This window comes from Podarcis filfolensis (genome assembly GCF_964270895.1).
Source record: "Podarcis filfolensis genome assembly, chromosome: 17".
Taxonomy (NCBI): domain Eukaryota; kingdom Metazoa; phylum Chordata; class Lepidosauria; order Squamata; family Lacertidae; genus Podarcis; species Podarcis filfolensis.
In genome coordinates, this window is record NC_139621.1 from 787,031 (window position 1) to 814,451 (window position 27,421).

General features: G+C 46.6%; 1 protein-coding gene across 3 annotated transcripts in view; it reads left to right on the forward strand.

The window, feature by feature from the left end:
• Positions 1-2,541: 2,541 nt before the first annotated feature.
• Positions 2,542-27,421, forward strand: part of UBA1 (ubiquitin like modifier activating enzyme 1) — a 38,234-nt gene continuing 13,354 nt past the window's right edge. The window contains exons 1-10 of one of the 3 annotated variants that reach the window (XM_083592103.1): positions 2,542-2,742; positions 21,819-21,935; positions 23,193-23,251; positions 23,447-23,615; positions 23,714-23,848; positions 24,759-24,865; positions 25,109-25,199; positions 25,460-25,592; positions 26,666-26,763; positions 27,133-27,279. In XM_083592103.1, the coding sequence (XP_083448229.1) occupies positions 2,557-2,742; positions 21,819-21,935; positions 23,193-23,251; positions 23,447-23,615; positions 23,714-23,848; positions 24,759-24,865; positions 25,109-25,199; positions 25,460-25,592; positions 26,666-26,763; positions 27,133-27,279 (1,242 nt within the window). In that variant the 5' untranslated portion in view covers positions 2,542-2,556. Of the gene's footprint in view, positions 2,743-9,077; positions 11,370-21,818; positions 21,936-23,192; positions 23,252-23,446; positions 23,616-23,713; positions 23,849-24,758; positions 24,866-25,108; positions 25,200-25,459; positions 25,593-26,665; positions 26,764-27,132; positions 27,280-27,421 lie in introns of those variants that run through there. The other 2 variants (XM_083592105.1, XM_083592104.1) reach the window with 2 other exon arrangements.

The window sequence follows — 27,421 nt, forward strand, 5'->3', positions numbered from 1 at the left end:
TGTGAGAAAAGCAAGCGCAGAGGGAGGCTTCATTATACTAAAACGGCCTGTTCGTCCGCCTTAGCTCAGTATTTCTAGTGACTGTGAATGGCTTTCCCAAGGCTTCAGGCAGAGAGTCTTAAGTACCTCCCTAGACCAAACCAAAGGAATAATCTAGAATGACATTGGCCTTTCTGTTCATAGATTCTTAAAAAATTAAAAATGTGATGTTTTTGAGCTCAAGCCAGCCTAGGCACATGCTGTCCTGGAAGCAAGTGTGCAATTCCCCCATTTCAAATATATGGTAATGGGGTCTCAACTGGTGGTGACTGACAAGGAATGGAGTTGTAGTGGATGGGCTGGTGATGCTGCTGAGCAGCATGTGGCAGCTTGAAAAGCCAAATTCCATGTTAGGAGTCATTAAGAAAGGAACAGAAAATAAAACTGCCAATATCATAATGCAGTTATACATCTGTGCTGCAACCACACTTGGTATAACGTGTAGAGTTCTGGTCACCTGACCTCAAAAAGGATATTGTAGAGCTGGAAAAGGTCCAGATGAAATTCTCAAGAGCAACTCTCCCACGCAGACAGGGTTCAGAAAAAGAAGAAGCAAGGGTTGGGCCACAACAGAGGTGGAGAATATGTGTGAAGATGCTTGGTGTGGAGAAAGCAGATAGTGAGAAGTTTTTCTCATAATACTAGAGCCAACCAATGAAGCTGAATGTTGGAAGATTCAGAACAGAAGAAAGTCCTTCTTCACACAGGGCACTGGTAAACTATGACATTTGCTCTCATGAGGAGGCATAGTGAGAGTCACCAATCTGGATGGCTTTAAAAGAGGATTAGACAAATTCATGGAGGACAACGGCTACTAGTCATGTCAACAATGTTCTGTCTCCGTTTTGGAGGCAGTATTGCCTCTAAAGATCAGCTGCTGGGAATCACCTACGGGGAGGCGGCTGAGACACTCGGGTCCTGCTTGGGGCTCCCCCCAGGCACCTGCTCAGCTCCTGTGAGAATGGGATGCCGGAGGCCTCTTCTCTTGCTCTTTCTTCTCTTCTCACTCTTGGGCGCTTTCTCCTTATGTTATACAGTAAACCTCAGTCATTGAAAATGGACAGCCAGAAACTCTTGACTCAAATTAAGCTGTCTCCCTGCCACTTCCTTTTCTTCCTATGTTCAGTCTCTTATCTGAAACACAAATTTCCCTAAAGAAAATGGTTGGGACCAACTGAAGCTGCCTCTTCTACCATGAGGGCTGGTTTTCCAAATCCCAGATACATTGTGGTTGGCTATGGTTGCAGGGGAAAGGAAGAGCATTCTGTGTGTCAAACTGCTGACAACACACTCCAAAACTCCGGAGGACTACACTCAGCAGCTTCATATAGATATTAAACAACATGGAGGATAGAATTGAGCTTTGAAGGACCTCATATTGAAGGTCCCATACTGCTGAAAAACAGTCCCCAAGCATCCCAACTCAGATAGCCTCTCCAGGGGAATACAGTGGTTGATGAAATGGAAAGCCACCAAGAAATCAAGGAGGATTAGTTTTCTCCTGACAGAGGTAATCATATAAAGTGACCAGGGCAGTTTGTGCCAAAACCAGGCCTAAACCCTGATTGAAATGGATCTAGAGCTCCTGGATCTGGTCAGTGACCACCAGCCCAAGAACACTGCCTAAGAAAGGGATATTGGCAACTGGCTGGTGATTACTTAAGTTCTTAGGATCTAGGGATGGTGTCTCAAGAAGCGCTCCTTTCACTGCCACCTTCAACTTGGCAGGAACCACCCCTCTCATAAAGAGGCACTGACCACCCCCTGGGCCCACATAGATCTGCTCCCTGATGGATTTCATTAGCCAAGAGGGGCAAAGATCCATCCAGGCCCCAGTCCAAGCTCTGGTAGATGTTGTGGAAGTGGTGAGGGAGCGGGTGGCACTGTGGTTTGAACCGGGGAGCTCCTGTTGCTTTGTCCCTGCTCCTGTCAACCTAGCAATTCAAAAGCACACCAGTACAAGTAGATAAATAGGTACCACTGCGGCAGGAAGGTAAGCGGCGTTTCCGTGAGCTCTGGTTTCCATCACGGTGTTCCGTTGCGTTCCCGGAAAAGCTGTTTGTGGACAAACACTGGTTCCCTCAGCGTGACGCGAGATCCAGCGCTGCACCCCATCATTGAGGGGCAGTATTTCGATATAAGTAGGAAAATGAGAAAACCCCTAGACATTTTTTTAGAAAAAAAGCACTGCGTCTATCTCCATCCTGGATTGCGTCCTGTCCGGTACATTGCTCTCTGCGCGAGATCCTCCCGCCCCTCCCCCTCCGCCTCCCGCCACGTGCTTCTGCGCGACATCAGGAGCCACGTGCTCCCTCGCCCCTCCAGGCGACCGGCAACTACATTTCCCAGGAGGCACCGCAGCCCCGCCCCGCCGGCCGAGCCGAACCACCCGAGTGGGGCGTGCGGGGGGGGGTTCCCCCTCTGAGCTTCCCCTCCGTGCCCGCCCGAGCGCCCTTTTCCCTCAAGGAACCCGAGAGGAGGCCAAGGCCCCGACCCCGCCGCGCCGCGGCCCGGGAAATGCGGCGGGACGCCCGGCAGCTCGGCTTGGGGGCGCGGAGGGACCCCGCCCCCCCTCGGCCCGCGTGGTCTCGGCCGGCGCGCTCCTCGGCGCGGGGGGCGGCGGCGCGCGGCGTCAGAGGCGGCGGCGGGAGCAGCAGCCGGAGCCGGAGCGGAGCGGGGACGCAGGCGGCGCACGGAGGGGGGGTGAGAGCCGGGCGGGGAGAGGGGGGCGGGCCGGGGGGGAGGGAGGGAGAAGTCCGCGACCGCCCCCCCCACAACCCCCTCCATTTGGGGCGCGTTCCCCCGCGCGGGGTCGGGCTGGGCGAATGGCTGCTCCCAAGCCGGACATCCTGCCGCCTTTCCCCTCCCGGAGCCCCCTCCCCTCGCGCCCCCTCGGCACCTGGGAAGCCACCGCGGAACTCAGCGCCGAGGCTCGGCCATCGTTGTGAGCGCGCCGCGCGCGACCTGCGGGGGGGGGGCAAGGGAGGGAGAGGCCCCGAGCCCTTTCGTGTCTCCGTGCCCGCCAGGCACTCGAAGCCAGCTTCCCCTGGCAGCCTAGGTGACACCTGTCATTGCAAGAAAAGGGTCAAGGATCATAGGATCCTGAAAGGTGGAGTTGGAAAGGGCCCTGAGGCTCATGCAAGGCAGGAATCTTTCCCCCAATGTGGGACCCACAACCCTGAGATCAAGAGTTTCACGCTCTGCCAACTGAGCTTTTATGCACCTTTGGTCTTTTGCAGGCTCCTTCCTCTCCTGCCCTCCATTTTTTTAGTCTCCAGATTGTTTCTCCTCAAGCAAGGACTGTTGTTAGTACAGCTATAAGCCTGTTCCAATTTCTAAACCTAGTTTCCTTCTTTTGGAAGGAAAACCCAAAGGTACGAGACAGAGTCTCTCTGAAGTGTGCTGAAGTTCCTCTCCAGCCATTGTCAATGCTTGGTCTGCCCCCACCCCCTAGTTTTACTGTGCTGGTGAATGGGCTGTATTGCCAGACAAAAATCTGGCTTCAAGTCTGTGTCCGCTGGTTTTCTGTTTTCCAATATGTTGCAGACTCCTGTCTGAGGGTTGGCTACCTGTGAATCACATTTCTAGGGTTAGGAATCAGGTCTCTGTGTCAAATAGCAGGACATCAAGGCAGCCTTGTGTGCTGACATTTTTTATTTCAATCATTAATGGATGTTTCATTCTCAGCTTGGGGAGGAAGGGGAGAATTGGGCCAAGTAATATGGATGATCCAGACCTGCTGGCTTATATGGTTTGACCCTTTTCTATGCTTTCTGTTTCCTTGACTTGTAAGAAGGGAGCTGGTTAAGAACCTAATCTCAAGAGACTGTAACAACTTCTCTAGGGATGGCATAGTATCTGTAAGCAGCCTCCTGTTCTTGAACAGCTACCTAGATGCATTCATATGCTAGTGCCTTTTGCTCCTGAAATAGTTTTTGTTTACTTTGTTTCCCTAAAAGTTTATAAATTGGACCTTGAATTTCCCCCTTCAAATATAGGGGACTGTTAATTGAATAAAGGTATTAGTTTTTAAAAATTGTCTAGGTAATCAAAAGTCAAAGAATCAACTTAATTTTCATATTTATAAATATAATTATTTGTAAATATAGGTGCCATTTTGATAACCTTAAGGGAAGGAATGCAAATGCAATGTATAATGCAATACCACTTTTAATGTTCTCTCTATTATTATCATTTGTACAGTAGCATTAATTATAATTGAGAGTTATAGAATTTTTCAGCATCTAAAATGCTTCATATACATTATCTTGGTCATTCTTACAACAGCCCTGGCAAGGCAATAATATTCCCATACTGCAGATAGTGGGAGGGAGGAATGCCAATGAGGTTGCATTTGAACTGAAGAATTCCCATGTAGAGCCAAAATATAAAAAGGGTGCCCATCAGCCTCAATCCTGACAACTAATAATAATAATAATAATAAAATGTCCAGTAGCACCTTAGAGACCAACTTAGAGACTTAGTTGCTCTCTAAGGTGATACTGGACAATTTTTTAATTTATTTTGACTGTGTCAGACCAACATGGCTACCTACCTGAATCCTGACAACTAAAACTAGAATGAATTAAGACAGTTTACCAGATGTGGTCACAATAAGAGGGGAGTGGAATAGTTTTTTATATTGAGTCAAGAGATCCTAGAGAAGATCCTAGTTATAAAAAGTTTGTGCAGGAGTAAAACTGTGGATCAAGAAGGCAACAGACTCAGAGCAGGCTAGCTGAGATGGTTTATGGCAACTTTTGACTGAGCTGCTTCATGTACTGAAATACCCCAGGATGCCAGCTGTGCTCTGTGTACTTTGTGTTGTGTGTGTGGCCTTAAAATTTGTCAGCTTTAGGCCCCTGAGTTAAATCTGCTCCCTTGTGGTGTAGTGGTTCAGAGCGGTGGATTTGTAATCTGGGGAACCGGGTTCGTGTCTCCGCTCCTCCACATGCAGCTGCTGGGCCAGTCATACTTTTCTGAAGTCTCTCAGCCCCACTCACCTCACAGAGTGTTTGTTGTGGGGGAGGAAGGGAAAAGGAGAACGTTAGCCGCTTGGAGAGTCCTTTGGGTAGTGATAAAGCAGGATATCAAATCCAAACTCTTCTCAGCTGCCAGCCTTGAGGCAAAAAGGGGCACAAAAGAACCTGTTGAGAGGCCCAGGCCCATCTGCCTCCCTCATTCCTCAAAGTGGATCTGCAGCAACAAGTACTTTTTCCTTGACTTGCCCAACCTGCCCCCCATCCCATTCCTGGAGAATTCCATGTCAGGTTTGGGATTCAAACAACTCCCTAAAATGCTCTCTTTGTCTAGCCATGTTGGGAAAATATTAACTGTTCCAGACACTAAATTCAAGGTGCAAAAGTCACCAATATTTGTGTCCTACAAGTTTGTGATTCTGTGTAGCATTTGAATTTATTTATTTTTTTAAGAATTACTATGCTGCATACCTATCAGAGTATCCAGTATAGATCTTGAAAACAACTTCAGATATGTTCTTTTCTCCTCAACCCTGCAAAAACCCTTGTGGAAAATGCCCTAAAATCATTTTAGTTCACAGGGAAAGAGTCCTCATCAAATTCCATTAACTCAGACTCTGATGAGACACTAACAATGCTTGACAAAGATTTTCTCACACTGTTCCCTTTGTTAAGGAGCAAAAAGCCTAACTCGGCCTCCCTTTGGCCACTTTTCTTCCTTCCCCTGCACAAACATGCATTAACCCAGGTCATTCCCCACACATACATTTAGCTTTTTTCTTACTGGCAGCTGAGAATGGGTAAATACTTCTGGTCCAGCAACAGAGATTCTTGATCATCATAGACTGTCTCTAATGGTTGCTTACCCCAACTGCTGTTTGAGAGAGTTGGATAAATCCAGCTGAGAATGGAGTCTGATATTTTAGGGCAGCGGAGAGGAACCTGTGGCCCTCCAGACATTGCTGGACCTCAGTTCCCATGAGCCCCAGCCAGCCAACTAGGGCACTATCTGGTTTTCAACATTTTTAGCTGGTATATAACCAGCTAAAATCACACTATCTCGATATATCATGATATATATCTGCGGTGGCGAAGGGCCTTGCAGGGTCTCCCTGTGGCGGAAGAGGTTCCTGCGTATCTCCCCACAGCATCAGAGGGCCTTGCTGGGCCTCCCCATGGTGGTGGAGGGCCTTAAAATGTAAAGAAGTAGTAGATTTAATAAAAATATTAAATAAACTTCCATATACAGTGGTGGGACGCGGGTGGCGCTGTGGGTAAAACCTCAGCGCCTAGGACTTGCCGATCGTATGGTCGGCGGTTCGAATCCCCGTGGCGGGGTGCGCTCCCGTCGTTCGGTCCCAGTGCCTGCCAACCTAGCAGTTTGAAAGCACTCCCAAGTGCAAGTAGATAAATAGGGACCGCTTACTAGTGGGAAGGGCTTCTCCAACGCTTTGCAGGCACCGTCAGTCAGCTGCAGACTCCCTGGAGGGCAGCTGGTCTTGGCTTGGCTGAAGTGACCCGACAGGCCTAATGAGGTCTAGAGGCTGGAGGTCCACTGACTAAGCAATGACTCTTCAGGGTTTCAGGTGGGTTTTCCCCAGGCCTGCCTGGAGATGCCTGCAGTTGAACTACAGAGCAGATGCTCTACCACTATGACTCTTCCCCAAAGGAAGATGCCACTCTATAAATGAAGCTAGATTGGCATGCAAGTGGATAAGGGCATTCTCAGTGGTGGCTCCACAACTGCGAAATGAAATGCCATGGCTCATCTGGCAAGCCCCCTGCGGGGTAGGTTTTAAGACCTGCCTTTAGCAGCTACTTTAACCTGACTTGCAGAACTCCACCATTTTTGCCAGATTTTGCTGCATTGGCATTGGTTTTGGTATTACAGTGGTACCTCGGGTTACATACACTTCAGGTTACACACGCTTCAGGTTACAGACTCCGCTGTACCTCGGGTTAAGAATTTTTCTTCAGGGTGAGAACAGAAATCACGCGCGGCGGCAGCGGGAGGCCCCATTAGCTAAAGTGGTACTTCAGGTTAAGAACAGTTTCAGGTTAAGAACGGAGCTCTGGAATGAATTAAGTACGTAACCAGAGGTACCACTGTATTTTGAAATAGTGTTTTGATATTTTGTGGTGTTTTATGGTCCTAGATCGTGGCTTGTAAATAGCTTTGGGAAGAATTTTTCTTGAAAAGCCATATAGGTATATACCGTAATTAAAGAATGCATTTCTGCCCTGGATCATAGGGCTCTCATAGCACAATTCTATACATGTTTACTTAGAAGTAAGTCCAACTGAGTTCAGTTGGGCCTGTTTCCAAGAAAGGGAATACAAGCCTTCAGCTTCATTTAACTGATCTTCATGCTCCTCCTGGGCCCTGTCACTCACAAATCTGTCTAAGCTTTATCCAACAACATCCACTGAAGCCTCCAAATCTGGCCCAATCAGATATTGCTCACTAGAGAGTAGATCTTCCTAGTTCTGTTGATTATATGGACTTGTTTCTAGCACTGGGAGGGCACCCCCAGAACCACCTCTGCTTATGTTCTCTTGTCCTTGCCTTGAATGAGTTGGGTTTTGTGGCCTGGAATGTTTGTCTTTCTGGCACATGAGTATGGCATGAGTGATGCCACTGGGTTCCTTCCTCCCCGAGGTCCTGTGATAGGCAGTAGGAGCAATCACAACTATAACGTGCATATTTGTGGCAGCCTGTTTTGACACTGATTTAAGTTGCTGGTTATGGTCATGGGCAACAATTAGTTTCTGAAACATTCTGAATTGTAAAATAGGGTGATTTGCATTGGGTAACCTGCATCAGAAACATTTCTGCTGTCTGAGAGCAGGGGTCACCAGCCTTTTTGAGCCAGCAGGCCTGTTTGGAAGTTTGAGAAAGGGCCATGGGTGCCAGTCACAAAATGGCTGTATTGGGTGTGTGACATAACACACAGTGGCTGGCATGTTTAAAATAGAGCAGGAATGGAGACAGGAATGCAAAATGGTGTGGGTATTGCCCATCAATGGGGAGGGAAGGCACCTTAGCTCTTTGCACCTCTCTTCTGTTCAGAACAGGTGGGATGATGGTTGTCTAGGTGCCAGGCTGGCGACTGCTCTCCTAGAGAATGATCTAATTTAGCATGTTAATTTTACTTGTATTTAGTAAACAAAACAAAAAAAATTGAAACTGAAAGCTTACCTCATATTATGCTTACAATAACGTCCACTCATTGTGTTCTCTTCTGCATTGGAGCCTTAATATAGCATGATGACTGCTAGATTATTCCAGGACAAAAAAATTAATGTGGATCTGATCCTCACTCCGCAAATCTGATTGGGCCAGATTTGGAGGCTTCAGTGGATGTTGTTGGATAAAGCTTAGACAGATTGTGAGTGACAGGGCCCAGGAGGAGCACATGATGTAGGTGTGCATCAGGTCAGTCTTTTGGATGAAAGATTATGAGGAGCCCCACAAAAGAGTAAATAAAAGTATGAAAATGTGTTTAAAAGCAGCACCCCATTAATGAAGATGGACCAGAGGTTAATGGATACCATGAATAAGGGTCCTATCCTCATCAGTTATAGTCCTGTCCTCTGGATTTTTGTCCCATGTTTTGCAACATTCTGTAGCAGTGAGTTCCAAGGAGCATTCATTTATTGTTGCTAGAAGTTTTGTTTTATTTTTGCCTGCTTGTGCTCCAAAATATTTTGGAATTGCAAGTAGTTGACCCATTGGCCCAAGAGAATAAAAGGCAGAAAATGGGTACATATTTGGATGCAGTTGCTCTGCTTTTTCTGTTTTGAGCACCAGCCTTTTATTGATATTGAGCAGATATCATCATAATCATCTTATTTTTTCTACCCCGCCTTTTTAAATTTGGGAGTTTATTTCTTGGGGACAGTTTGACTCTTAATTGCATTGTCGAGCTTTCAATTAGTCCTTGCAGACACTAATTCTGTGCCGTAGCATAGGCTTGAACTGATTGGTTCAAAATTGGGAAAGGAGTACGATAAGGCTGTATATTGTCTCCCTGCTTATTCAACTTATATGCAGAATTCATCATGCGAAAGGCTGGACTGGATGAATCCCAAGCCAGAATTAAAATTGCCGGAAGAAATATCAACAACCTCAGATATGCAGATGACACAACCTTGATGGCAGAAAGTGAGGAGGAATTAAAGAACCTTTAAATGAGGGTGAAAGAGGAGAGCGCAAAATATGGTCTGAAGCACAACATCAAAAAAACGAAGATCATGGCAACTGGTCCCATCTCCTCCTGGCAAATAGAAGGGGAAGAAATGGAGGCAGTGAGAGATTTTACTTTCTTGGGCTCCATGATCACTGCAGATGGTGACAGCAGTCACGAAATTAAAGGACGCCTGCTCCTTGGGAGAAAAGCAATGACAAACCTAGACAGCATCTTAAAAAGCAGAGACATCACCTTGCCAACAAAGGTCCGTATAGTTAAAAGCCATGGTTTTCCCAGTAGTGATGTATGGAAGTGAGAGCTGGACCATAAAGAAGGCTGATCGCCGAAGAATTGATGCTTTTGAATTATGGTGCTGGAGGAGACTCTTGAGGCTCCCATGGACTTCAAGAAGATCAAACCCATCCATTCTTAAGAAATCAGCCCTGAGTGCGCACTGGAAGGACAGATCGTGAAGCTGAGGCTCCAAGACTTTGGCCACCTCATGAGAAGAGAAGACTCCCTGGAAAAGACCCTGATGTTGGGAAAGATGGAGGGCACAAGGAGAAGGGGACGACAGAGGACGAGATGGTTGGACAGTGTTCTCGAAGCTACCAGCATGAGTTTGACTAAACTGAGGGAGGCAGTGGAAGACAGGAGTGCCTGGCGTGCTCTGGTCCAGGGGGTCACGAAGAGTCGGACAAGACTAAACGACTAAACAACAAAGCATAGGTTGCTCCACAAGAAAAGGAAGATTTGCACAAAGAGTTTTAAGTGCCCCATTCTTTCTGGCTGCACCTTGGTTTTATAGTAGGAGTAGCTGTCTTGTGGCAAAAATGAAGTGAAATCCAGGGACTCACTGAAAACTAACCGATGCCTTTTTGTATGAGGACTTTGCAGTTGGTGACTGTGTCAACAATGAATCATGGCCTGGTAGAGTTAGAAGGGGTCCCCAGGGTCATCCAGTCCAACCCCTTGCAATGACAGATGGCCACCCAAGCTCTGCTTAAAAACTGCCTAGGAATGAGAGTCCACTGTTCTTCCTAAGCTTTTTCCACACTGTTTAATGAATGACGATTTGCTGCGCTGCTCTTGACAGAAGGGGGAGAGGACAGGTCTCTGCCCTGAGCGGCTTGCAGTCCGGGGCTCACCTGCTGATGAGGGGAGCAATAGGACTGAAGCCGCCAACGCTCATGTGGGCTGAGACCTTGAGCTGCAGCCTGTGCATTGCCATGGGGCGGGGCCACCGAAACGGAAAGTCCCGCCCCGCTTCCCGAGCCGGGAGGGCGGGGCTTCCCTTGCCTGGGGCTTTCATCATAAAAGGAGGCAGGTCTCCAGGTCACGGGGCGGGGCCGGCGACCGACCGCCTCCCCGCGCCAGCCTATCCGGGCGCGCGGTACCTGTGAGGGGCACAGGCCTAGCCCAATGGGGTCGCTCCGAGGGCCGGGCGGGGCTCTGTGCGGCTTGGAGGGGAGCGGAGCGGCGCTGAGGAGGTTTTTGTTCCGGGCCCGGCCGCCGCCATCTTGTGTCCGTGCGGGTCGGAAGAGGAGGAGGAAGCGGCAGCAGCGCGGAGCGGTGACTCGGCAGCAGCGGCGGCCGCGGCGGGGCCTGACACAGCCTCATTGGTAACGGCGGGGGGGGTCGCTCTCGGCTTCCTCGCTCCCTATTTCCATAGAAACAGAACCCGCCCAAGGATGCCTGTCGCCATAGAAACAAGGACTCTTCCCCCCGCCCCCCTCCCAGCCGCTCCGGCCTCGGCCTTCGGACTCCCTCGCAGCCCCTCGGGCTCCTGGCCTCTCGCTGCTCCGTAGAAGGGGCGGCGGCCCGCCCTTGAGGAGCCAGGCTGGGAGGGGCGGGGGGCCCTTCCGCGTTTCTGTGTCACTGGCCTCTGCCTCGTGTTCGCTTCCTTCCGAAATGCCGCCCCCCGCCACTTGCCCCTTTTCTGCCAGAACTTGAAAGGAGCCCCCCCCCGAAGCGGGAGGGTGCGGCGCTTCCTTCTCGGTCCTCGCGTGACGCGCCTGGCCGGGACGCCCCTCGCGGAAGCCGGGAAGCGCCTGCGGCCTCGCTGCTTCTCTTTTCCCCCAGGATGGAGGGGGCGGGGATTGCAGAGAAGAGCCAGGATAAAAAATCCAGGGGGTCAGTCAGCTGGGAGCCATGGGAGCAGGCAAGTGCGGGGCTAGCGGGGGACGGGGAGCGTTTTAGCGCCTCTCCTGGCGGGGGCGAAAGGGATTCATTCCAAGGAGAAGGGAGCCCGGGATCTCTGGATACCCCATCCTTACCATTATTGCGGAGGTGCAAAACATGGGACGAGGCAAATAGTAGAGTAACAGCTCTTTCAAGCTTGCCTGGAGATGGCATGCCTTTGAAGGAAGCTCGATTTGGGGTGGGAGCTGCTTTAGTTTCGGAAGAGAAATTTAAGCTGGTAAATAATTGCAAATGCTCATCGTTATTGGTTACAGGGTTGTGAGGCTGTACAAATTTCACAAAACGAACCAGCAACTTCTTTTGCTCAGGTGTCCTCCTGCATAGAAATCCACTTTCCTGTTAGGTCTCTTTAGGCTGGAGAGCATGGGAAGTCAGGATTGTTGCCTTTATCACTGATCCATATCCCTGTAATATATGTATTGCGGGGCAGTTTGAATGTAGGTCTAGCAGGCTGTTGCCCAGAAGGAATAGTGCCTGACTTACCCTGAGCAAGAGGTTAAGTCAGGTGTAGGCAACCTAAGGCCCATGGGCCGGATGCGGCACAATCGCCTTCTAAATCCAGCCCGCGGACGGTCTGGAAATCAGCATGTTTTTACATGAGTAGAATGTGTGCTTTTATTTAAAATGCATCTCTGGGTTATTTGCGGGGCATAGGAATTCGTTCATTTTTTCCCTTCAAAATATAGTCCAGCCCACCACATGGTCTGAGGGACAGTGGACCGGTCCACGGCTGAAAAAGGTTGCTGACCCCTGGGTTAAGTGGACAATTGCCACTTAATTAGGGGGTTGGACTCAATGGCCCTTGTGGTCTCTTCCAACTCTGATTCTATGATTCTATGAATTGCCTTCCTTACTATGACCCTTTATTGGCATCCTTTGTTAGAATGGGCTTCAGTGTGTAAGATAAATGGCAGCTGGTTGGGTGTGGCTCGAAACAACTGAGTGTCAAAGTTCTGCGAGAACTTGCAACATGTTATATGAGTGACCTGATTTTCTTGATCAGTAGTACTGTTAACTTATGGCTAACCTCAGCCAGATACTGCATAGTCTAAATCTATAGAGGGAGAGTAAGGATCTTAGCTTTATTCTCAGAAGGGTTTGTAGCAGGAAGGCTTGGAAAGGAGTAGAACTTCATCCTTGCTAAGGAATCATCTGTCAGTTCCATCTCATAATTCTTTCCTCTTACCAAACTACTCGGAATAGACTGCTTCTATCTCCCCTAATCTTGAGTGATCAGTGGTCTGCTTACAATAAGCAAATAAGGTTGGTGGAATTTTATTCCTCATCCTTGGTACAATTGAAAGGCTTCTGTGCTAAAGTTGTCAGACTGAAACCACATTGATTTAAATGTCTTTCTCTTCTAGTATCGCAGAACTAACATTTTGACAAGGGACAGTCATCTTAGCTAGCCTCTTTTGCTGTCTAGGTTCCAGATGGCTCAATTAGAATCTCTTTTTTTTTTTAATGTACTAGTCAAATGATGTTAGTCCCTATTTATTAATATATTAAAAGGTAAAGGTACCCCTGCCCGTTCGGGCCAGTCTTGACAGACTCTAGGGTTGTGCGCTCATCTCACTCTATAGGCCGGGAGCCAGCGCTGTCCGCAGACACTTCCGGGTCACGTGGCCAGCGTGACAAGCTGCATCTGGCGAGCCAGCGCAGCACACGGAACGCCGTTTACCTTCCCGCTGGTAAGCGGTCCCTATTTATCTACTTGCACCCGGGGGTGCTTTCGAACTGCTAGGTTGGCAGGCGCTGGGACCGAACGACGGGAGCGCACCCCGCCGCGGGGATTCGAACCGCTGACCATGCGATCGGCAAGTCCTAGGCGCTGAGGTTTTACCCACAGCGCCACCCGCGTCCCCATTAATATATTAATCCTGATTAAAAGATTGTCCTTGACTAGTTGGAATTTTCAGATCAGCTGTTTTCTCCAACTCCCACCACAGTTTGCATTTTGATTATGAGGCCTGGTTATCACTTATTAGTTGACAACCGTGTTCAGTGTGAACGGTTTCTGTTTAGCAACCAGCTACATGTGCCAACTTTCAAAGATCTGATTCCCTGCATATGGTCGGCCTCTGCAAATGGGCACTTATGTAAAAGGAAATAGCCACAGTAATATCAGTCAAGTATGGAAAGGACTAAATCACATCTCACTCTGTTTCCTCCCTTGTCTTTTTGTAGCATTTGCCTGGATGATCAGTTATGACCTGGAATATTTTTTGGCTTATTATTTTTCTCAGATGCCAGGTTCTATCTGATGTGCCTTATCACATCACCCCAAATGGGTCTCGTGTCAACATGATTAGTTTGGTTTTGCCATACCTAAATTCAAGGTGCAAACATGTTTTTTCACATTGGCCTAAGTGCCTGCATGCTGGTTCTACAGTCATTCAGATTAAACCGTCTGGCTGGCTTACTTGTGTTGAATACTCCATCTGGGGTTCAAATAAGAGTTAAACTTCTTCAAACATTTCTGAGGAAGAGTCCCATACTATTGCAGCTCTTATGTTTCCATCAGGCTGGTTTTTATCAGATAATAATATCTCATACACTCTTGTTTCCCGTGATGAAATAGCATTCGGTGCTGGGAGTGTTCGACCAAGGAGTGCCCAGGTTGTCCTTCAGTTCTTGCAGTTAAACCAATTGGAACTTGAGTTTTCCTTTATTTTTCTTCAGTAGTTAATTGTTTCGCCGTTTTGCACATGAATTCATTTGCTGGACAGCATATCTGCCACAGAATTCCTGGATTTGTGAAGCATTTTGGGGTACTGCCTTAGTTCAGGGGGTGGTACTAATCAGGTTTTTTATCCTTTGTAAATTGAGGGCATCCTAGAGTGTGCCTGACACTCCCCTGTTGCTTTCAGTTGCTGAGGTAGATCAGTAATGCTCAAAAAGTTGTCCTTGTGAGAAACCTGCTCTCTACGGCTGACCTTTTAATCAGGGGCTGATAAGCTTCCAAAGGATTCCAAGGTTCATAGGAAAACTACTGGGCGAGACTGTTGCTTGTTCCGAACTCAAGACTAATATACCCCTTTGCAGTTTTCCCTATACGGTGGTACCTCCGGTTGCGGACAGGATTCGTTCCGGAGCTCCGGTTGGATCCCGAGGTTTCCGCAACTAGAGGGACCGCTTCGGTGCATGCGCACACGGTGAAATCTGGAAAAATACTTCCGGGTTTGTCACATTTGCATCCTGAAGGATACGCAACCAGAGGTGTGTGTATCCAGAGGTGTCACTGTAATCTGTTTTATCTTTGGGGTCTATTGTTGCTGTGCTAGAAATATGCTGCAACATTGGGTAAGGTGAATAAGAAGGTGGGAGCTCTTTTTGGGCTCTCCACCAAATGATTACATTGTTCAGTAGCCTTTTAATTCAATTGGATGTGGTGGACCATGCTAGAGTTACTTTCCTCATTGGAGATGCACCTTCTTAAACAATAGTCACACTGAAAATTGCTGAGCTCACTGATTACCTGCTTTTATTAATCAAAGAGCTGACTGCTGTGGTTTTTGTCAGTCCTCCCTGCGTAGAGGATGCACCATCTCTCTCAAAACCATAGTAAGACTGAAACTTATCAGGACCATGGACCCAAGTAAAGACAAGCTTTTGCATTAAACTAATTAAGTAAAATAAGTATTTCTCAGAAAGTCGGAAGGGAATTTAAATTCTGTTTAACTTCTAGACGACAATATAGCAAGATTCCTCATCAGTCCCTTTTTAATTGCTTGTTGTTGTATCTGGATTTGTGATGCCAGTTTCTTGGTTCCCGGTACTGCAGCAAATTACCTTCTCTGCATTAGCAGGACATGTGGTTTAGCTTATTCATATGAGATTGAACCTGTTTTCCATCTACAGATTCTCCTGAAGGCAACTGATAAAGTACAAAGAACCTTTAATCTGTCTCTCTCTCTGTGTGTGCATATATTCCAGTATGTCCCAAATCTGTGAAAGCCAAAATTCCCCATCTTGTTTGATTTTATTCATTTGCAGAAAATTAACTACAGCCCAAATTTAGAAAAAAATACTGTGGTGGTGAACAAAACAAAATTACATACTTGGATAAAAGTACAAAAATGCAACAAATCACTAGTTCACCTCCCAGAGAAAGCATGGGTGAACAAGTTAGTTTTCGGCAGTTGCCTCCATGCCAATACAGTGGTACCTCGGGATGCGAAGGCGATCTGTTCCGGAACCCCGTTCACATCCCGAACAGAACGTAAGACGCGTCTGCACATGTGCGGGTCACATTTCGTCGTTTCCGTGCATGTTAAAAGTCCATAACTTGAACAGTTAAATGATTTCTGTAAAATTTGTCGCACTACCTGGACACCTTTAAAATTATGTCAATAGACCAGGTCAGATTTTGGGCTGTTATGCAAGTTTTGAGTTTGCTGGCAGACGATTTCTTCTTTGATCAGGGATTTTTTTTCTATTCTAAAGCTTTCTTCCTTTTACTATATATATAAAAGAAGAAACTCTTTGAGGTCTCAGAATCCTTAATGTGAATGCACATTTTATTAAAATAAATAAAAGCATTGAATTTAAAATACACAACAAGGCATTAAAGTTTACATCTTTATGTACCATTTATGTCGTGGTGTGTATCCCAAATTTAACTGAACTGAATTGGGTTTCCGTTTGCATGGAATGGCTTCTATTTTGGTTATGCATTTAAGCTTACCGTTCATAGGTAAGATTCAAAAATTAATCCCATAAGCGGAAGCCTGTGCAAGAACTTCCACTTGTGCAACAGGGATTTCCCCCTTCTATCACCAACACCCTGAAATTGGCTCAGGGTGTTAAGAAGAACCCCCACCCCAGAACAGCGTGCCAGGGAGGAGTGGGGGAAGTTCTGTCTAACAAGCCCAAATGATTGCACTGATGGAACAATCGCTTTAGCACAACATTGAATTCCACCCAACATGTATTTTGCCTTATTGCAGAAATAGTTTAAATTATGTTCTTGTTTGTCCTGAGATGCTTCTGTACTATATATCCTAGCCTAGAATTCCCTTTGCTAGCTGTTAAGGTACCTCAGTTCTCTTTTAAAACAGAAACGAAGTTCGCTTCAGCCCCATTTCATTTTCTGTTTTAGTAAGCCCTTTCTATAGTACCCCAAGACACAACAGATAAGTCCTCATGTCCTGCCCAATCCTATTTCCTGTTTTCTCTTTCCTTGTCCTCTAACCTTTTAGATCTAGGTACTCTTTTCTTGTGTGTCACATTCTGTCAAAGATTGAGCAAATTGTAGATTGCTTTGCCTCTTGGAAGGCTGCATTTGTGCTTCTTTCTGACATGTCTTTCAGATCCTGGTTTTCTCCTGGTTGAAGAAATGTAGTCACTTGTCACCAACTTGCTGTGTCACTGTTGGCTTCCTGTATGGGGTGCAGAGAGGGTGTAGCTCTGCAGAAATGCAAGCAGTTGTTTATGCTGTGGGAGTATAAGGACAAAGCTGCAACTGGAGTGCTGGAACCCAGGCTACTGTCCCAGCTGTCTGTTTCGGGACCCAAGAATAAAAGCAGTACTTGTGGATGAATTTAAGCGGCCACCGTACAAAAGAACTGGCTCAGATTCAGGACACTGGGCACTGGGATTGGTGTTCAGGGAGGAAGTAGGGATGTAGTGGTCTTTCCCTTCATCACCACTGGTTTGTGATGCTGGATGGTATTTCTTCTTCACCTTTCTTCTGCCTGCCTATGATCTCTCTATTAACAGAAGGTAGCCGATGGTCTGTTGAAAGATCATCGGCCAGTTTCTAGTGGACTACTTGGTGCCTGCCAGGAATCACTGCAAAAAAATCTGAGCTAGGTGTACCTTGGGGATGCTCTTTATGTCCTGAAGCAAGTATGAATACGCAGGATTGCTTTGTAAATTTTTGAAATGCATAAATGGGAATTTAGGTCAAAAGAAACAGTAGACAAAACAAGACCAAAGTTGACCTGCCTAGGGTTATATGAAGAAACTTGTTTGAACTCGGTCCACTTGGATAAATTCACACATTGTAAAAGCTAATGAATTATCTCAAATCAAATAAGTGTAACTGCATATAATTCTAAGAGGTTTTCAGTATAAGCTGAGATCCTGACCATAAACTCCTAGGGAATTAGTCCTGCTGAATTCAGTGGGGTGTACGGTAATTTCTCAGTAGGCACATATTAGGATCTACCTGCATACCTCCAGTGGCATAGAGATTATTACCATTGTTATATGGTGTGACCAAGTCCCAGTTTTCCACTTAGAGTTCTTTGTTGGTCAGCCACGTCTCTACAAAGTCTCCCTGTTGGGAGAGGTCTTTGGACCTGTAAAGAGAGAACCTGATTGCATTCTGCTTTTCCTTGATCTTCCAAGCCCATTGCTTGGAAATTCCGAATGATCTAACCTCTGCCAGCTAAGGCTGATTGTTTCCCAGCTGACTCATATCCAGCCCCTCCCTTGCCAGCCCTGTCTGTGTGACTTATGATTCTTCCTGTACTGAGCTGGAGAACTCTGCTGGGAGGGAGCAGCCTAGAATGAGGTCATGTGGTTCAGATGTCCACATTGAGATTTAGCAGCTTTACACAGTGGGTTAATCTAGGCCAGATTTGATGAAGTGAACATGCGTGAGGGCTGGTCAAAGTTGTTGAGCTTTTTTAAGGATTGCTCCCCTGTAAAATTATTGGGTTAGGGTTATTGGGTTGAGCTTACATTTACACTTCAGTGTTTAGGAGACAGAATAGAACAGTGTCTGTGGTCAAAGTTCAAAGAAACAAGCTGTCCATTATTAGTGGCATCTCCTTTCCTGGGCTGCTTCAACGCCTGAGACTCTACAGCAGCCTTTGTCAACCTGGTACCCCAGGTGATGGAGACTACAACAACCAGCAGCAGCAGCTAGCATTATCCATCCACCTATCTTCCCATTTTTGTTCCACCTGTCTCCAGGGAGTTCAAGGCAATCTACGTGGTTCTTCTCCCCTGCCCTCACTTTAACTCTCACAGGGGAGCCATGGAAGGGAGGGGGGAGGTAGGAGAACAGGATGCTGCCCCGAGCGCCCCCCCACGTGATCTTCCCGCCCGTCAGCTGTTTCCTCCACCACTCACACGGGCACACATTACCCACTCCCAGGAGCGTCCAGCGAGGGTCAATGCTGGAGAGCTGCAGCTCTCCGTCAATGCTGAAGAGAAAGCGGCAAGATCCTCTGCGCTCTGCTTATTATTTTTTTAAATAATATTTATTAAAGATTTTTTAAAATTATAAAAAAGAAAAAACAGAAAAAACAGAAAAGAAGACAAAACAGAAAAATAAAAAGAAAAAATATATCCATCATTCTCAAGTTTTTAACTTTCCTTACCTTCTTTCTTTGACCTCCTCCTCCTCCTCCCCTTTCTTGTATCCTGGTTAATAATTATCACAGCAAATCCTATCCATAATTCATAATATTTTGTCCTTACATTATCTTAATCTATTTTCATCTTGTCTTATAGCAAACCTTGAAACTTAAAACTTAAATCTTATTTTTACCGACTTCTCATAACCATACCATTAACGTAATTCTTTAAACATTTTTACTAGAACCAAGTAGTTCCATTTCAACATTTTTCTAGCATTCATCAATTATTTTAAAGCAGTCCTAATGATAAAAGAAAAACAAGTAAAACAATCCAATCTTCATCCAGCGTCCCTTCCTCCTGGTTCCGGATTTTGTCAGTCCTTTTTGTCCCATTTATCTAGCGCATTAACCTGGTGTCCTTATTTCCGAAGCCCTCAAGTCTCTTCCATGTCCCTTCCGCGGCTCTTCTTCATATTTTCCTTCCACTCGTAGGAACTCCAGCTTAGTAATATTTTTGACCCTTTTCAACAGATCAGCCCCATTTCCATAGTCCAGACTAAACTCCATGTGATATTTGACACCTGTTTCAGATTCCCTCCAAAATTAAAAGCCCCCACAGCTCCAAACATCTGACGGCCCATTACCAGACTCAGAAAGTCCAAACATCCCGGCATGGGAGGGTCATTCCAACCCCCCATTTCCAAACCAAACCTAACTTTATCTTTCCAAGTCTGGTTTTTTCCAAATTCATTTATCAAATCCAAAGGCTCATGATCCTGCAGGGCCGCAGGTCCCTCCATTTCTGACACCCAGGATTCAGCAGTATCCTCTTCTCTCTTCTGTGCTGTCATAGCACACTCCTGTTTTAGTTCCTGGGTAGGCTCCATGTAGTTTCCTACTGCCTGTTCAAAATTTCTGGTCGCATAGTCATCAAGTCCGTCTTCTGGCTTAGCTGATCCAATAGGGCATTTATTTTACAGAAAGCACCCAACAGAGCTTCTGAAAACATTGTCCTGCAAGGTCACAAGTCCTTTCCCACGATTGTAATCTGTAACAGCTGCAAGCTCCTGAAGTTGGTTACAATTTCACAGTCTCCCTCTAGGGGGACAACTTGTTTATTCTTTCTTTTAAGAACAATAGCAACAAAGTTTATTTTTTAAAATATTCAGTCAATATTTGTTCCTTTGAAATGCGAAAGGAAACAATGGAGTCACTATGTTACTTTTCTTTTAACTATCTGTCAGAAACATTTGTCTCTGGTCAATGAGCTTCAAACGTCAGTCCTGACACTCCGCTCCAGGATCAGGACGGTGGAAAGTTACTTTACTTTAAACTCACTTCTGCAGGTTTAGACAATCCAAAAAGAGGTCCCCCTTCTTCTCCTGCTACCGAAGGGGGGTTCCACGTTTTAAATGATGAAAGCCAGTCCTTTAAAGGTGAATTTCTATGCTCTAGTTACGTTATCTTTGCTTTATTCTGACTACAAAGAAACGGAAGGCTGACTTCCTGTTTAGACCTTCCCGTTTCAGTACCAAATTGAAGTAAATTTTAAGTCCAATTCCTCTCTACTGGCCAATCCTTGTTTGAAGTCCAATTGTTCGAGTTTTAAGTACTCACGGGTGATTCTTTAGATGCCAAATTGTCCCAGGAAAAAGGCAGCACTCTCCGGCAACGGCTATGCGGCTTCGCTCCACGGAAAAAGCAGTAGACTCACAGCGCCGCGCTACACCCCCCTCTTCGCTTCGGAGCCCGTTTATGGGTTCCTTTGCGGGTTGGGGGGGCGCTAAAGGTGCCCGCCGAGTCCCATGGTCACAGGCTTCATCCGCCTGTGATTTTTTAAAGGGTCCCCGCTTCGCCGTAGCGGAAAAGACCCGTTTCGCGCGGAGCTGGTCCCTCCGGTTCAGAGGGAGTCCGCCATTGCCGAAGGCGCCACCCCGGAAGTCCTCCGATCCTCTGCGCTCTGCTTAAGTGGGGTTAGGCCATGCCCCCGGCTGACCAGATTGGTCGACCAAAGGAGTGACACAGGGGAGAGCTCCATGACAAGCCCGCAACACCATTTCCCTGGTGAAGAGAAATGGCTTTGGTGGAGCGTTGGCTGCTGGGCAGAACAAGATGAGCAGCAGGTGCTGAGGGACCGCAACAGATTCATTTCTCATAATTGCTTGGGGGGGTGGAAGAAATTGACCAGCAGGCCGGATTTGGCCCCCGGGCTGGACTTTGGACATGCCTGGTCTAAGATTTCCTTCTCAGTAACAGCAGGCAATAGGGGGGTCTTTTTATGTTGATAATAAAACACATTTGGAGGGACGCGGGTGGTGCTGTGGGTAAAACCTCAGTGCCTAGGACTTGCCAATCGTATGGTCGGCGGTTCGAATCCCCGCGGCGGGGTGAGCTCCCATCGTTCAGTCCCAGCTCCTGCCCTCCTAGCAGTTCAAAAGCACCCCTAAGTGCAAGTAGATAGATAGGTACCGCTTTATAGCGGGAAGGTAAACGGCGTTTCCGTGCGCTGCGCTGGTGCTGGCTCGCCAGAGCAGCTTCGTCACGCTGGCCACGTGACCCGGAAGTGTCTTCGGACAGCGCTGGCTCCCGGCCTCTTAAGCGAGATGAGCACGCAACCCCAGAGTCGGTCATGACTGGCCCGTACGGGCAGGGGTACCTTTACCTTTACAGGACATTTGGTAGCACCGAACTTCCTAAGCCAACACTTTGGGAAATCTGTGAGTGCTGCAACATCATATTAACTGTTAGGACATACTAGTGAGTACCTCCAATGGAATAGCCTCCTTTTCATAGCCTAAAAGGCCAGTGGTATCAGTCCTTCAGATGAAGGAGCTGCGTGTCCCATTTGGCAGCAAAGACCTGCTTAGGACTAACATCGAGGGGACCTTCACTTTTTATGACCCATTCATTGCAAGAGTCAAAAGGTTTTGCTTCCTCTCACCCCTGCTTCACATGAAATGACAGTCTTGTATATTTAGGCAGAGCCAGAATTCTGCTGCCAGAAGCCATCACAATCAAGGGACTTTGTGCCTTGCAGGCTATAGACCAAGCCTTGTATTCTTAACAAGTTGTATTTTCCCCTTTACTGCATTCAGATGTCCAGCTCGCCGTTGTCCAAGAAGCGTCGCTTGTCTGATTCGGAGACGAAGACGGGTTCAAACTGCTCCTCTGGCAAATCCGTACAGACTGATCTGCGCGAGGCGCCTGCCAACGTAAGACTTTGTATTGAGCCCATTTCTTACATCCTGATTCTTAGTGGGGAAACTTTAGTATCTGTTCCAAGGAGAAACTAGGTCAGACCCCACAGTCTTGATATTAGTGAAGGGTTTGTTGCCATGATGGGTGGAACAGAAAAAGGGTCTGTTTGTCACCAGGAACTTGTGTAGTTCTGCACCATCTTTTGGGTGTAGGGTGGGCCACCCTGTCAGGGCTGAGGGTGAGAAAGATTTGACTACTGTAGTCTCTTGGTGCAGCAGTAATTTACCTTTTCCTCTGAGGTGACAATTACACAAGAGAAAACAAAAGGGCAGCCTCAGGGATATCATTTAGATGCAAACTAGACATGCCCCAGAATTTTGCTCACAGACCTCTTGCAGCCTTGACAGTGCAGTCATCCCCACCTTCCTCCCCTTGTAGATCTCAGTGGGAGTTGTTGGGAACCTTGTTATCTGCAAGCAGATGTCCAAGGCAGCTATCGTAAAATCAGCACAAGAACTCAACACTCCTGTAAAATGTAATAGCTGGTTGGGACTGTCTCTGAATATATTGGAAATCAGTATTAACTAGCCAAACATCCTGCTTCTACCAACTGTTTGGAGCCTTCAGTTATGCTCAATAGCCCAGCATTACAGCCTTAAGCCTCAGGCTTTTGTGTAGATTAGGCTCTCCTGCCCTACCATAATGTGTGCAAGTAGCAGGCAACCAGCAAGAGAACCCTTCTCCTTATTCAGCAGGTCATTTGGAGAATAAAGGCACCAGCTGCATGACTTACAGCTGCCTTCATTCCTAATTCTGGCTCAGGTCTTGATTTGAGCTGGAAAGGCCTCAAACTATACAGCTGGAAATTCCATTATTGGGATAAGATTATGTGAATTGAATGTATAGGCATATATATAGCTTGGTCCCATTTGCTGAATGTCAAATATTAGACGGCCAATATTGTCAAATGCTACAAAATAGTTGAAAGGGTGGATGGGTTTGCAGCTCTGCTTCCTGACCATGAGCAGCCTTAGCTGTTCCCTTTAGAAACAGACTGTGCATGTTAATTTTTTTCAGCAACCAGGAGGCCTGGAAATGCATGTATTTTTTAAGAAAGAATGCTTTGATTTCCAAAAAGCTTCAATAGTCATTGCATTTTGTACTAGTCAGTATTCCACTTATTCTGTGGTACAGTCAAATAGCTTGAGAGGAAAACACTGTGTTGGTGCAAGTTCTGCTAGCGATCACCCTCTTTCCTTTCTTTTTTCCAGGGTATGGCCAAGAATGGAAATGAAACGGACATTGATGAGGGTCTGTACTCAAGGCAGCTGTAAGTACCAGAAAGGCGGGGGGGGGGGGGTCCACCATTACAAAAGGAGTTGTGGTGCTATTCTTCTGTGGCTCTTGATCTTCAGCTGTTTTTCTGCTGCTGAGAGGCAGCAGTTTCGGGGCGGTTTTGGTTGGGAAGCCAAGGCTCTGAAATTAACCCTTTGGGATTCTTCCCTCCACCCTTTGTTCTGAGCAGATATGTACTGGGCCATGAGGCCATGAAACGAATGCAGAATGCCAACATTCTGGTGTCTGGCCTGCGAGGACTGGGTGTGGAGATTGCCAAGAACATCATCTTGGGAGGAGTGAAATCTGTCACAATCCATGATCAGGGTGTGGCTGAGTGGTCTGACCTCTCTTCCCAGGTAGAGTCCTCCTGCATTTACCTAAATGGCCTAAAGTGTGTTCCTTCTGGTAGGCATACTGCTCCATACATTTCATACTCTTTCCCCTCACTCTCCAGTTCTACCTGCGTGAGGAGGACCTTGGAAAGAATCGAGCTGAAGTATCCCAGCCTCGACTAGCTGAGCTGAACTCCTATGTACCTGTTACTTCTTACACTGGGCCTCTCAGTGAGGACTTCCTTAGCAACTTCCAGGTACTGTAAAGCAGGATGGCAGCTTATCAATAGCTGGTTTTCTCTTCATAGGGGAAATGTCGGCTTGGTTTTCAGAAGAGAGGAGGGTTAGATTAGCAGGATATAATAATTACTTTTGAACAGATCAAGGGTCCATCTAGTCTCGAATTTTGTCTTCAGCAGTGGACAGCAAGGTGCTTCTGGAATTTCAGAGGACAATTCAGTATAACAATAGTGGTTGTGATACTTTGTCCCCACCATCTAACATTCCAAATGGTATTGCCCCATACATTAAGGTTCCATTTAATTATTAGGGCTAACAATGTGACATGCATCTCATTTGTACATATACTGAATGTCATCTTCCTCTCCATTTGCTCACGTAGCTTGCGGAGAGCCGTTTTGAATCTCTTTAGTCTGCTTGGAACTTGGCCATCATGAACTGTTTGTCATTTGGAGGCCAGGTTCCTCCACTATTTCCTTGACTCCGGATCGTTTAGCAATCTTAGATAACACAAGTCCTAATACAAATCCTTGTGAAGAGGCAGGGGCTGCACTGCTTACTTTATAGCTCTAGGCATAGCTGCTGCTGCTTTTATGTATACGTTTCCATGTTTTCTGCTGCAGTCAGTCTAATCCTGTGGGTGCATATAGCTTTAAGAGCCAGCTAGCCACAGGAATTCACTGGTGAGAGATTCTAAGAAAAGTAATATTATTGAAAGCAGAGCTTCTTAATTCTCTGTGCCATAGAACAGAGTGGAAAAAGCAGTGTTGTGGAGAAAAGGCCTCTTGTTGTTTAGCCTTCCTGTTCTGCTAAACTTCACTCTAAGAATGAGCCGGTACAGAGCTCAAGATCTGTGGTGTTACCAACAGCGGCAGAGTGTTTGTTGCCTAGAGTAGCACTTAGAAGGATCTTTTGCCCCTTCTGCAGGTGATTGTGCTCACTAACTGTCCCTTGGAGGAGCAGCTGCGCATAGGTGACTTCTGCCATGGCAAAGACATCAAGCTGGTCGTGGCCGATACAAAGGGCCTTTTTGGGTAAGATGTAATTCCAGCTCTGTTCTTTTATCTCTGCTATAGCAACCCTTGACCGTTTCCTTTGGCTGGGCTCTCCATCCTGTCTAACATGGGCAGCTTTGAGAGTTCCAGTCTTTATAGCCAATAACATGTCCAGCCCAGCCTTACTGTTTAGGGTATTGTTGCATCAGTGACAGCACTGAGAGTTGGGTTGCAGTGGAAATGGCACTATTGGCCCCTCACCCTGTTTCCTTTTCCTTACAGCCAGTTGTTCTGTGACTTTGGTGATGACATGGTTGTGACAGACACTAATGGGGAGCAGCCGCTCAGCGCCATGGTCTCCATGATTACCAAGGTAATTCCTTCCTGAGGCCGGAAGCCACAACTATTTCCTGTAATGGAGATGTGCAGTCTTCCTTATAGAGGGCACATGTATGCATTGCCTCCTGCAGTGTCTTGCATTGATTTCGACAGTGGACGTCCTTGGAGGTTTTTATGCAGAAGTTGGATGGCCAGCTTTAATGGATGCTTTACCTGACATTCCTGCATAGGACTAAATGCTCCCCAGGGTCCCTTCCAACTCTACAGTTCTGTGATTCCCTTATTTCTGTACAGGGGTGCCCTGGAGAGGTAACCTGTCTGGATGAAGCTCGGCACGGTTTTGAGACTGGCGACTTCGTTTCCTTCACTGAAGTTGAAGGCATGAAGGAGCTCAACAATTGTGAACCAATGGAAATCAAAGTGCTTGGTGAGACCCTGTTGGTGCCTTGACTAAGCAGAGCAAGTCTTGGATGTCACTTGAATGGGATGCTTGCTGGGGTTTTAGGCTCTCTAAGTGTCTGGCAAAACTACCTGGATAGATATTAATGCCTTTCAGTGGTGTTCTAGCATTTACTCTAATTATTTGGAATTTTAGCCTGCTCTGTCCCCATATACCCTAAGAGGGTTGCAATAGATTAAACATGCCATGTACAATTAGACAAATGTTAATTCTGACCATCCTCTTTCTTGTCCGCTTTCATGATTGTCTTCCTAAGAGCCCTTTTCTAACCTAGACACAGCCTATCAATCCCTAAATCAACAAACATTCCCATTCTCTAGCATTCCATCCCTAAAACAATCATGCAATTTAAGTCTCCTCCTACTGTCTTACACCTGAGAGCACACCATTCCCTTCACTCAAAACCGTATCAACCCCTTTACACATAGGCATAGAATAAAATTCATTTCACAACCTGTTCATGTCTCCTTTTTTTCTGTTTCCTCTGGTATATGGAGACATAACACTTCTCTCCTTCCCCAAATTATAATTTAATCCTATTGAAAGGATTGAAAGATCTCTTCCATACTTTTATTATAGAGTGTCCCCAATTGCAATATTGGCAGAGCTGGCCCTCTCGGTAGTTCTTCTACACTCAGAGGCTCAAGAGGAGTGGCAGCTCAGGAGAGGGCCTTCTCTGTGGCAGCCCCTCAGCTGTGGAACTCCCTCTCCACAGAGGTGCATCTGGCACCTTCATTGTACAGCTTTTGGAGAATGCTGAAGGCGTGCCGCTTTGCTTTTGATACCAGTAGTGTATATTTTTGGGGCCCACTTTATTTTTGTGATGGTAAGCTGTTTTAAACTGTGTTTAATATTGTGTGTTAATGTTGTAATCTGCCCTGGGACCTTAGGGTGAAGGGCAGGTAATAAATAGTTGTACTAATAATAACATTTTGGCATGGTTGCTGGAGGCCCTGACCCAAATACCGTTTTATTCCTAGTTTGATTTCTCGCATGAGACTGACAAAAACATGTGTTCTCTCTCTCTCTTTCTCTTTCAGGCCCCTACACATTTAGCATTGGCGACACCTCCAACTTTTCAGACTATATACGTGGTGGTATTGTCACCCAGGTCAAGATGCCAAATAAGATTAGCTTTGTAAGTGTTGTTGCTGGCAGACTCTGGCTTTTTTGCAGTGCTCTTGTGCTGGAACAGCCTGGTCCCCTTTGGGCCACATGTGCCATTCCTTGGGAGGCATCATGATCTGGAGCTATCGACTCTCCCCTTGGCCATAGAAAATTGAGCCATGAAGTGATCTTACGCACTTCCCATTTCACTGGATTGATAGTGCTGCCCCAATTGTAGTGAATGTTCCTATCTAGGGTTCTGGAATGTTTAACCTACAACTGCAGTGAATGTGGCAGTATTGAAGTTCCACTGTTTATATTGGATAAAGCAGGTGTCTCCATGTTCAAAGAGAATATTCATGTGCTTATCAGGGCACACTTTCTCACTCTTCTCTTCCAGAAATCTCTGCGCACTTCTCTGCTGGAGCCAGAGTTCATCATTACTGACTTTGGCAAGTTTGACCGACCAGGTCAGTTGCACTTGGGATTCCAGGCCTTGCACGAGTTTCGCAAGAAGCATGATCGTTTCCCCAAGCCCCGTAATCAGGTAGGTTGTTCCTTCTTGGTGGTAATGTGGTACCTTTATCTCCATGATTTGAAGTTCTCTATAGCTGCAGCTGCTCATACTAGCCACAGAAACCCCAAGTTTTGTAATAAACAGAACTTCCCTCCTGAGAACATTAGTGCAG